At 48.5% G+C, this 11,943-nt stretch overlaps 1 protein-coding gene across 3 annotated transcripts; it reads left to right on the top strand.

Moving 5' to 3' along the window:
- Positions 1-4,474: 4,474 nt before the first annotated feature.
- On the top strand, positions 4,475-11,620 carry LOC137349357 (zinc finger protein 235-like). 3 transcript variants are annotated; one of them, XM_068014879.1, is made up of 2 exons: positions 4,475-4,529; positions 9,914-11,620. In XM_068014879.1, the coding sequence occupies exon 2, from the start codon at positions 10,016-10,018 to the stop codon at positions 11,039-11,041; it is 1,026 nt and encodes a 341-aa protein (XP_067870980.1). In that variant the 5' UTR covers positions 4,475-4,529; positions 9,914-10,015; the 3' UTR covers positions 11,042-11,620. The 3 variants fall into 3 exon arrangements, with proteins under 3 accessions (XP_067870980.1, XP_067870982.1, XP_067870981.1); XM_068014881.1 differs by lacking the exon at positions 4,475-4,529 and adding an exon at positions 4,920-4,963; XM_068014880.1 differs by lacking the exon at positions 4,475-4,529 and adding an exon at positions 9,370-9,433.
- The last annotated feature ends 323 nt before the right edge of the window (positions 11,621-11,943 follow it).

The following is an 11,943-nucleotide window of genomic DNA, read 5'->3' as shown; positions in this document are numbered from 1 at the left end:
AAGCAATGTGTAGGTCCAGGATGTACAGGGACCATGTTGGGAATGGGTGTGTCACTTTAGCTGCTGCCCTGTCTTCCCTGGTCTTGTCCATGCCGGGGTGGCCTTCTGCAACCGGTGGACACCTCAGGATACAGAGTGTCTCATGGACACTGGGAGCAATGTTCTGGTTTAGTTGGGAAGGTTCCCTTTGCTTCTGTTACAATTTGTTGCTTATTTTGGCTTCTTTTAGTTTGAATGGATCACATGTTTGGGGGAAACAAGAGAGGAAAGAATGTTCCATAGAAACTAGAACTGTCTGTTCTGAATTTCTATCCTGGACTGACAGTGCTGACTTTTGTAAACTCCTTTTACAGGGTATTAGAAGGGGAGGATTTACTGACGGGAAATTCAAACCAAACATCACATCAAGATCTGACGGAAACACTCGATTCATCAGGACCTGAATATCATCGGCCTTTGAATGTGGAAGGAGAAATGTTTGTCTGTTCTGCCTGTGGGAAAAGATTTCAAACATCAGTGTGACTGGAAAAGCACCGAGACGCGCACACACCCGAGTGAGAGTGTTCCAGTGACTGACTGTGGAAAGAGCTTTAACCAGTTACACAGCCTGAAAAAACATCACACCATTCACAACGGGGAGAATCCGTACACGTGTTCTGTGTGTGGATGAGGCTTCAACTGATCATCCAACCTGGAGAGACACGAGGACACCCTCGCCATGGAGAAACCATGGAAATGTGGGGACTGTGGGAAGGGATTCGGTTCTCCATCAAAGCTGGATATTCATTAACTCAGTCACACTGGGGAGAGGCCGTTCACTGGCTCCGTGCGTGGGAAGGGATTCACTCAGTTATCCCACCTGCTGACACAGCAGAGAGTTCACAAGGGTAGGTTGGAGAAGTTGGGGTTATTCTCCTTGGAGCAAAGGAGATTGAGGGAAAATTTCATAGAAATGCACAAGATTCTGAGAGACTTTGATAAATTAGACAAAGAAAAACTGTTCCCATGAACTAATGATACAAGAACTAGGGAACACAGATTGAAGGTTTTGAGGAAGAGTTGAAGCAGGAATGTGAGGAAGAACTTCTTATGCAGCAAGTGGTTCTGACCTGGAACTCGCTGCCAATGTGTGTGGTGGAAATGGAAATAATCAATGATTTTCAAAGGAAACTGGATGGTCACTTGAAAGAAATAAACTTGCAGGGCTATGGGCTGATGTGGGGCAGTGGGACTGAGTGGATTGCTCCCTGGAGAGCTGACATGGAATTGATGGGCCAAATGGCCTTGTTCTGTGCAGTAAATGATGCTGTGTCTCTGTGACTGTGTTTTGAGACAGGATATCCCAGCTCTCCACCCTGGGATTCTCAGTATGAACAGGATTCGGAGTGGGGAGGACTCACTATCGATGGTTTACTGGAAATGTTCAAGGTCATATCAAAATTAAAGGAAAAGCATATAATTGCACAAAGATGGGTGGCAGATCAGAATGTTGGACAGAATATAGAAAAACAGTAAAGAATGACTAAAAGATTGATAAGGAGTGCAGATTGAAAACAGAGTCTGGAGGTATGTGTTTGCTGAGTGGTGAGTTCAGTGAAGGGGAGAGGAGGTGCTCCTTTTTTCTACTTTTTTGTCTTCCAGTATTTGGTTCTTGTTTCTGTGCAGTGAAAGGTGCTGGTTGGTTGAGTAACTGGTCACATATTCTACTTCGAAGTAGTCTGGTAAGTTAAGGTACGGCAGTGCAGCTTGGCCGAGTGCAATGCACAGCTTGTGACATGTGGGATGTCATGGACGCACCATGTGTCCCAGACAAACATATCTGCAGGAAGTGTCACCGGCTGCACAAGCTTCAGCTCTAGGGTTTGGAGCTCGAGCAGTGGCTGGAGTCACTGTGGTGCATCCACAATGCAGAGAACTACATGGATAGCAGGTTTAGGGAGGTGATCACACCACAGGTTAGAAGCATGCAGGAGGATAAGGAATGGGTAACCGACAGACAGTCTAAGAGAACCAGGCAGGTAGTGCAGGAGTCCCCTGATATGATCTCACTTGCTAATCGGTTTTCCATTTTGGATACTGGTGTGGGTGATGGTTCCTCAGAGGAGTGCAGACAGAGCCAAGTTTGTGGCACCACAGGTGGCTCAGCTGCACAGGAGGGGAGGAGGAAGAGTGGAAGAACAGTAGTGATGGGGCTTTCATTAGTCAGGGGAACACAGAAGTCTTTCTGCAGCCACAGATCGGACTCCAGCATGGTGTGTTGCCTCCCTGGTGCCAGGATCAAGGATGTCACGGTACGGCTACAGGACATTGATCTGGGGGAAGGTGAACAGCCAGAGGTCGTGGTCCACGTTGGCACCATTAACATAGATGGAAAGGGTAAATGAGGTCCTGACAACAAATTTTAGGGAACTAGGAAGGAGATTAAAAAAGCAGGACCCAAAAAGCAGTTATCTGAGGATTACTCCCACTCCCATGTGCAAGTGAGCAAAGTAATAGGAGAATTGACTGATTGAACAGGTGATTGGAGAACTGGTGTGGGAGGGAGGGCATCAGATTTCTGAGGCACTGGGACAGGTGGGACCTGTACAAGATGGACGGATTGCATCGAAGCAGGATTGGGACTAATATCCTCACAGGGAGATTACTAGTGCTGTTGGGGAGGGTTTAAACTAGATTGGTGATCACACCACAGGTTAGAAGGGGATGGAAACCTGAGAGGGAGCTCAGATTGGAGGGAAGCAAAACTGGTAACTTGTCAGGGGTATGGGAACCAGGGAAAAATATCAGACCGGAACACCAAGGTGCACAGAATACTGGGAGAGATCGATGGCACTAGAGTAGGGAATAGCAAGTTACAAGGTGGGGTCAGAGTCAGGGAGAAAGTAATAAAGTCTAAATCAGTGTTAATGTGCATGTATGTGAATGCACAGAGTGTGGTTCATAAGATTGGTGAGGTACACGTGCAGATTGCCATGTGCAAATATGATCTTGTGGCTAGAACAGAGACCTGGCTCAAAGAAGGGCAGGACTGGGTGTTAAATATTCCTGGATACAAGGTCTTCAGCAAAGAAAGGAAAGGGAAAGGGGCGGTGGAGTATTGATTAATGAGAACATTGCAGTGTTGGAGAAAAAGGATGTCCCGACGGGGTCAAGAACAGAATCAATTTGGCTCGAACGAAGGAACAAAAAAGGTGCATTTACATTGCTCAGTGTTGTCAAGAGGCCACCAGCTCGTGGGAAGAACTTGGAGGAGAAAAAATGCAAGGACATTACAGAGAGGTGCAAAAAATATAGGGTAGTTCTAATGGGCGACTTGATTCAAACATATCGTGGGATAGTAGTAGTGTAAAGGGCAGTGAGGGGCAAGTGTTCTTGGAGTTGTTCAGGAAAGTTTTCCACAACAGTATGTTGCTAGTCCAATGAGAAAGGAGGCATTCCTGGACCTGGTTCTTGAGAATGAGGTGGGCCAAGTGGATCAAGTATCAGTTGGGGAGCATGTAGGGGAGATTGATCATTGTATCATAAGATTTAGGCTGACCATAGAAAAGGACCAAGAATAATCCAGAGTAAGAGTAATTAACTGGGGAAAGACAACTTCAATGGGGTAAGAATGGAGCTGGCTGAATAAATGAGATTCAAAAGTTGCCAGGAAACCTGACAGCTGAACAATGGGTAACCTTCAAAAAAGAGAGAGTTCGGGCACAGTCAACATATGTTCCCTCGAAGTGGAAAGGTTGAGCAAATAAATCCAGAGCTCCCTGGATTATAAAAGAGGTAGAGATTATGATAAAGAAAATGTGTGCTGTTTTCCTTGGAGAGAAGGCTGAGAGGTGATTTGGTCGAGGTATTCAAAATCATGAGAGGTCTGGACAGAGAATCATACCTTAGAGACAATGTCCCAGATACTGCCATCACCATCCCCAGGTGTCCCACCAGCAGGACAGACCCAGCAGAGGTGACGGCACAGTGTTACACAGTCAGGAGGGAGTTGCCCGAGACGTCCTCAACATGGGCTCCGGACCCCATGATGTCTCATGGCATCAGGTCAAACAGAGTAGATGGAGAGAAACTGTTCCCACTGGTGAAAGGATGGAGGACGCGAGGGAACAGATTGAAAGTAATTGGGAAAAGAAACAAAAATAACATGAGGAAAAACTTTTCCAGCCAGCGAGTGGTTAATGTGTGGAATGCACTGTCTGAGAGTGTGGTGGAGGCAGGTTTAATTGAAACATTTCAAAGGGAATGAGACAGTTTTATGAAAAGGAACTAATGGAGCTGCGGGCTGACAGGTCCCGGATGCTGATGGATTCATCCTCGGGCTTTCAAAGAGAAGCAAATGAGGGAGGAACTGCGCAGAATCTGTCCTCCTGCCCCGCCCCCTCTTCCTATTGGTCCGGAGCTGCAGTCAATCACCCAGACATTGTGAGGTCAGAGATTAAGTCCCGGGTGCGCAGGCGCATTGCGGACCAGTGTTTCAAGCCAGAGGGTGAAGGCGCCGGAGAGACGCTTGTGAGTCGCTTCTGCAGCCGGTAAGTGGCGGCTGTTGGGCGGGGAGGCTTCAGAAAGACCCGGTGTAGGCCTCAACACCCCCAATAACAAACTCCCGGTCCTGTGTTTGCACCGAGTGGGCGGCAGCTGCGGGAAACTGAGCTCAGTTATAAAGGGGCCTGGGGGAGGGGAGGGAGGGAGGAACCATTTGGGACACAGGGCAGGAGGTCCCCCCTCCCCCACTCCCTGCTTCCACAAAGACTCCCCTTGGACTGGGCCACACCTGGGCAGGGCTGGCTCAAGGTGCAGGAAGCTGCTTGGCTGAGCTGTGGACTGGGAGGAGTGGGGGGTTTGACTGACAGGCCTGGGGAGGGGGATATCAGGGCAGGTACACACACTGCTCCCCCTTTTCCTCCTGGGATCTTTTACTGGAGTCGTGTTGCTGAGTGTTTCTAAACTCTGTCTCCCTATCCCGGTAATGTCGGTGGATTGTAGGTTGCTGTGAATGTTGGACTATATTGTCTCTCCTCATTCTTCCTCCTTCTCCCACTCCGAGTTCCAGGCTGCAGGCACCGGCTGTTTGATGTGCCTGAAACATTCAATATGTTTCTCTCTTCACAGAGACCTGCTGAGTATTTCCAGCATTTTCTCCTTTTCTTTCAGATTTCCAGCATCTGCAGGACTTTGCTTTTGTTTCATTGCACGAGTTGCTCACAGAATCAAAGGCAGTGAAGGTGCTCGAGCTGGACGGAAGCAGTCGTGTCAGATCCTCAGTGGGTGAGAAATCGCTGAGTGCAGGGGAGGAATGAAGCTGGCGGATGTGCAGGGAGGCTTCAGAAACATCCGGTGTAGGCCTCAACACCCCCAATAAGAAGCTCCCAGTCCCACGTTTCAAGGAGAACAATCCCAGCTTCTCCAACCTAACCTTGTAGCTAAATTCCCTCATCCCTGGAACCATTCTGGTAAATCTCCTCGACACCCTCTCAAGGACCTTCTCATCCTTCCTAAAGTGTGGTGATCAGAACTGGATGTAATACGCTAGTTGTAGCTGAACCACAGTTTTATAAAAGTTCCCCTTAACTTCCCTGCTTTTGCACTCAATACCTCTATTTATCAAACTCAAGATCCCATATTCTTCCGAAGAAGGGTCACTGACCTGAAACGTTAACTCTGCTTCTCTTTCCACAGGTGCTGCCAGACCTGCTGAGTGAATCCAGCATTTCTTGTTTTTGTCCCGTATTCTTTGCTAACTGTTCTCAATATGTCCTGCCACCTTCAATGATCTATACATATGAACCCCCAGGTCCCTCTGTCCCTGCACACTCTTTAGAACTGTGCCATTAAGCATATATTGCCTCTCTCTATCCCTTCTGACAACCTGGAAATTTTCAGGATGTTACATCTGATAGTATAGATCAGGAGTGTCCAGCCTTTATGCATTAGGGGCTACATTCTAAATGTTGTCCTACATAGGGGGCCGGAGGTGAGCAACTTTCGGAAAGGTAAAGTTATTAGAAATTTATTTGACTGTTCATCAATATAACAAAAATGTGCATTTTTGTGAATAGGTTTTAAATGAGGAAACTAATGTATTAACTTGCTTTCCCAACACTATGTTGAACACTGATTTAGTGAGTTACCTGGCATGGTTTTTGCTTGCAGTCGTAGACATTGTCTGCCTGCACACTTGCTGTAGAGATGCAGAGAATTCCAGATAGATTCCATTTGTGAGGAGAGATCTTGATCTCGCACTCTCCCTGTCTCCTGCTCTCTCTACTTTATTTAGAGATACAGCACTGAAACAGGCCCTTTGGCCCACCGAGTCTGTGCCAAGCAACAACCACCCATCGACAGTAACCCCATATTCCCTACCACCTACCTACACTTGGGGCAATTTACAATGGCCAACTTACCTATCAACCTGCAAGTCTTTGGCTGTGGGAGGAAACCAGAGCACCCAGCGAAAACCCACGCGGTCACAGGGAGAAATTGCAAACTCCGCACAGGCAGTACCCAGAATCGAAGCCAGGACCCTGGAGCTGTGAGGCTGCGGTGCTAACCACTGCGTTTCGCTCTCTCTCTCTCCCCCGCGCTCTCTCCCCCGTTCTCTCTCTCTCTTTACCCCCCTGCTCTCTCTCTCTTCCCCATCCCCCCGCTCTCTCTCGCTCGCCGCGCTCACTCTCTTCCGCTCTCTCTCCCTTTCTCTGTCTCTCCCTTTCTCTGTCTCTCCCGCTCTCTCTCTCTCTCCCGCTCTCTCTCTCTCTCCCGCTCTCTCTCTCTCTCCCGCTCTCTCTCTCTCTCCCGCTCTCTCTCTCTCTCTCCCGCTCTCTCTCTCTCTCTCCCGCTCGCTCTCTCTCTTTCCCGCTCTCTCTCTCTCTCTCTCTTTCCCGCTCTCTCTCTCTCTCTCTTTCCCGCTCTCTCTCTCTCTCTCTTTCTCCCGCTCTCTCTCTCTCTCTCTTTCTCCCGCTCTCTCTCTCTCTCTCTCTCCCCCGCTCTCTCTCTCTCTCTCTCTCCCCCGCTCTCTCTCTCTCTCTCTCTCCCCCGCTCTCTCTCTCTCTCTCTCTCTCCCGCTTTCTCTCTCTCTCTCTCCCGCTTTCTCTCTCTCTCTCTCCCGCTTTCTCTCTCTCTCTCTCCCGCTTTCTCTCTCTCTCTCTCCCGCTTTCTCTCTCTCTCTCTCCCGCTTTCTCTCTCTCTCTCTCCCGCTTTCTCTCTCTCTCTCTCCCGCTTTCTCTCTCTCTCTCTCCCGCTTTCTCTCTCTCTCTCTCCCGCTTTCTCTCTCTCTCTCTCCCGCTTTCTCTCTCTCTCTCTCCCGCTTTCTCTCTCTCTCTCTCCCGCTTTCTCTCTCTCTTCTCCCGCTCTCTCTCTCACTCTCTCTCCCCCGCTCTCTCTCTCTCTCTCTCTCTCTTTCCCCGCTCTCTCTCTCTCCCGCTCTCTCTCTCTCTCCTGTTCTCTCTTTCCCCGCCGCCCCCGCTCTCTCTCTCTTCCCCCCCCGAGCGTTTTCTCTCTCTCACCCTCGCCCCGCTCTCTCTCTCTCTCTCCCTCTCTCTCTCTCTCCCGCTGCCCCGCTCTCGCTCTCTCTCCCGTGCGCTCTCGCTCTCTCTCTCACTCCCCCGCTCTCTCTCTCTCTCTCCCCCTCCCCCGCTCTCTCTCTCCCCCTCCCCCGCTCTCTCTCTCTCCCCCTCCCCCGCTCTCTCTCTCTCGCTCCATGTCGGCCGGCCTCTGTCTCTGTGTCGGCCTCTGTCTCTCTGCTCCGCTCCCAGGGCCCGGTCACCCTGGCATCCTGCTCCCAGGGCCCGGTCACCCCTGCAGCCTGCTCCCAGGGCCTGGTTACCACTGCACCTTGCTGCTGGGCCTGCACCTCCTCAGACGGTGATGAAGAGCCTGAGGCCCAGGCTGAGTACATACGCAGGCAGAGCCAGTGCTTGGCCTGGGTCCTGAGCTCACGGCCGGGAAGGCTGCACTGGATATGGAGTTTGGGCGGGAAGCGCCAGCAGAGAAGCAGCTCAGCCCGGGCACCACCATCTTAGTAAAGGAGCCAAAATATCAGGTACGGAAGCTTGTCTGTCATCTTGGTAAAGGAGGACATGTGCAGTGACGTGTCTCCGCCATGTTGGTAAAGGAGCTGTAACCATGGTCAGTCACTGAATGTTTTGGCAGGTCAGATGGATACCATTGGCAGGCTGGATTCTGACCCGTGGGCTGGATGTTCTGGAGTGTCGAACTAGGAGGCGTAGAGTAAAAGTTAGAGCCAGACCTTTCAGGAGTGAAGTTAGGAAACATTTCTACACACAAAAGGTGGTAGAAATTTTAAACTCTCTTCCACAAACAGCTGTTGATGCGAGATCAATGTTAATGTTAAATCTGACATTGATAGATCTTTGTTAACCAAAGGTATTAATGGAAATGGGACAAAGTCGGGAGTTAGATCACAGATCAGCCATGATCTCATTTCTTGGTGGAACAGGCTCGAGGGGCTAAATGGCCAACTCCTAGAATCATAGAAATTTACAGCACAGAAGGAGGCCATTCAACCCTTTGTGCTTGTGCTGGCCCTTTGAAAGAGCAGTTGTGCTTAGTCCCACACACCCACTTGTTGTTTGTAAGCCTGTAAGTTCCTCATTCTCAAATACCTGTCAACTCCCTTTTAAAATGACTGATTGAATCAGGTTCAACCACCTTTTTCAGGTGGAGCGTTCCAGATCCTGACAAGTCTCTGTTGTTACAGAAACTGCTGAACTCAATGTTGAGTCCGGAAGGTTGTCAAGTCCTGTTCCTCGAGCTCCCATTGGAACAGGGCTTGAGGCCGAGGACAGAGAGGTCAGAGTGGGAGTGGGACAGAGAATTAAAATGGGAAGTGACTGGAAACTCAGGAACACGCTTGCAGACTGAATGGAGATGTTTCTCAAAGTGATCACCCTATCTGTGTTTGCTCTTCCCAATGTAGAACAGATCTCACTGTGAGCAGTGAATATAATATACGAAATTGCAAAAATTACAAGTAAATCACTGTTTGGTTTCATCCCACAAAACCCTGAGAATAGCCCAAAGGGAGCTACTTTATTTGAAGAGTAAATGTTACAAAGTAAAGCAAACCAATTGCTGGAATATTAAACTCCACCCCAGCTATAAAGAATATTAACACAGCAGATATAAACCCCACTGTCAGAATGAATATGGTTCAGTCCTGGATGTGATTAACAGCAGCAATAATTACAGAATGCAACAGCTACAGTCACTTGTGAACACACTGGTGTCTCAGCATTTTGGATATCGATTAAATTCCTTCCCACAGATGGAGCAGGTGAACGGCCTCTCGTTATATTATTATAATATAATACTATCTTTAATATCATCTAATAAGATATTCTTTCTTACAGTTCAGTGGGATGTAAACAGTGACCCCAGCACCTTCAGGAGAGATGGTGCGAAAGCCCCTGTGTGCAGAGTGAGCATCAAATCAATGTGTGTAAATCCTCTCCTAATACCCTGTAAAAGGAGGTAATAAAAGTCATCACTGTCAGTACAGGATAGAAATTCAGAACAGACAATTCGAGATCCTATGGAACATTTTATTCCTCTCTTGTTTCCCCAAAGCTGTAAATCGCAGTCCCACACACTCTCCCTCCTCCCTGTGCTGAAATCCAAACCCATGACACCATCTGCACCATCTCTTTCCTCCTCTGCCAGTTTTCTCCCTCCCTCTACTGTGCCTGGGTTCAGTTCTCCAGCCCCTGTGTGCAGAGTGAGCATAAAATTAATGAGTCAATGATTTTCTCTCCTGCTCACTGGGACCCTGAAGCCCCGCCCACTCTCTGTGCTGGTCCCACAAATTACCAGATTCATTCAGCTCAATTTCACAACTTGTCTTTGTGTTTTTGTGGGTTCTCTCTCACTCCCTTTTTCCTGTTGTAACTTCATGTTACAGGGTATTAGAAAGGGAGGATTTGCGGACGGGAAAATCAAACATCACCTCAAGATTTGACAGTCACTCCATTCATCAGGATCTGAATATCATCGGCCTTTGATCATGGAAGCAAAAAGTGTGGAGAAACCGTACACGTGTTCTGTGTGTGGACGAGGCTTCAGCCGATCAGCTGGCCTGTCGGTACACAAGTGTAGTAACACTGGGGAGAAGCTGTGGAAATGTGGGGACCGTGAGAAAAAATTAAGTTACACGTCTGAGCTGGAAACCCATCGACACAGTCAAACTGAGGAGAGGCCGTTCATCTGCACTGAGTGTGGGAAGGGATTTACTCAGTCATCCTCCCTACTCGCACACCAACGAGTTCACACTGGGGAGAGGCCATTCACCTGCACTGAGTGTGGGAAGGGATTCACTCAGTTATCAAACCTGCAGACCCACCAGCGAATTCACACTGGGGAGAGGCCATTCACCTGCACTGAGTGTGGGAAGGGATACATTCATTTATGCGCCCTACTAACACACCAACGAGTTCACACTGGGGAGAGGCCATTCACCTGCAATGATTGTGGGAAGGGATTCATTCGTTCATCCGCCCTACTGATGCACCAGCGAGTTCACACTGGGGAGAGGCCGTTCACCTGCTCCGAGTGTGGGAAGAGATTCTCTCTGTCAGGGAACCTGCTGGCACATCAACGAATTCACACTGGGGAGAGGCCATTCACCTGCTCTGATTGTGGGAAGGGATTCACTGCTTCATCCACCCTGCAGATACACCAGCGAGTTCACACTGGGGAGAGGCCATTCACCTGCTCCGAGTGTGGGAAGGGATTCACTACTTCATGCAAGCTGGTGAAACACAAGCGAGTTCACACTGGTGAGAGGCCATTCACCTGCTCTGAGTGTGGGAAGGGATTTGCTGATTCAACTGCTCGGCTGACGCACCAGCGAGTTCACACTGGAGAGCGGCCATTCACATGCTCCGCATGTGGGAAGAGATTTACTCAGTCATCCCACCTGGTGTCACATCAGTTCATTCACATTGGGGAGAGGTCATTCATCTGCTCCGTGTGTAGGAAGGGATTCACTCAGCCATCCTATCTGCTGAGACACCAGCGAGTTCACAGATAATTACAGGGGTTGGATTCTGCTGTTGCTGCTGTTAATCATATCCAGACTGAACCATGTTTATTCTGACAGTTGGGGTTTCTTTCTGATGTCAGTTGCTCCTCTTGAACTGAGGGTCTGCCCCACAGCATCTCTCATTCATGTGTGAATAGACCGTCATGTCTTCAAACCTCATTTTCAATTGAAATCCACTCAGTGAATGTACTGAACAAAAGATGAACAATAAACAGATCACAGGCCAATCCTGTAGCTCTATATTGACAGGAGAAAGTCTGTTCTTTACCTCAAGAATGAGGCTGTTTAAGCTCTGTGTGTTTCTAAGCACTCGTAGACTGGAGCTGTTGGACAGACAGACTGTTCACAACTGTTAACATGTCAGATAGTGAAGGAATTGCTCTTCAAGTAAACTCACCAATTTATAAGCTCAGACTCCGGTCCCTGCTGTAATTAATACTCAGCATCCATTAGTGTTGATTTACAGTCAATCACTCAATCGTCTGGTTCATCTTTGTTACTTGTTTTGTGAAATACTCTCCCTATTAGTGCTGAACTGCTGGATAACTCTGATTACATTTAAATGTGTTTATACATGTTTATAAAGTGTCTGTGTGTCCAGATTTAACTAAGTTGTGATTTGTAACCAATAAATGATGTTTCGGGTATGACTTGTCATCTGGTATCTTGGTGATTTGTCAAGAAAGATTTAACTCACTCACTCAGCAGCTCGAGAGGAACCAGACTGAGGTTTAATGAACATAAGAAATAGGAGCTGGAGGAGGACATTTGGCCCTTCGAACCTGTTCTGCCATTCACCCAGATCATGGCTGATCTTCTCAACTCCACCTTCCCAGACTATCCCCATATCCCTTAATTCCCTTAGTACCCAAAAATCTATCAATCTCTGT

Source organism: Heterodontus francisci, chromosome 34, assembly GCF_036365525.1.
Source record: "Heterodontus francisci isolate sHetFra1 chromosome 34, sHetFra1.hap1, whole genome shotgun sequence".
Taxonomy (NCBI): domain Eukaryota; kingdom Metazoa; phylum Chordata; class Chondrichthyes; order Heterodontiformes; family Heterodontidae; genus Heterodontus; species Heterodontus francisci.
Note: the sequence above shows the minus strand (reverse complement) of the source record. Positions and strands in the feature narration are given on the sequence as shown.

Excerpts from the sequence above, each read along its gene's own strand:
- LOC137349357 (XM_068014879.1), top strand. The coding sequence starts at position 10,016 with ATGGAAGCAAAAAGTGTGGAGAAACCGTACACGTGTTCTGTGTGTGGA.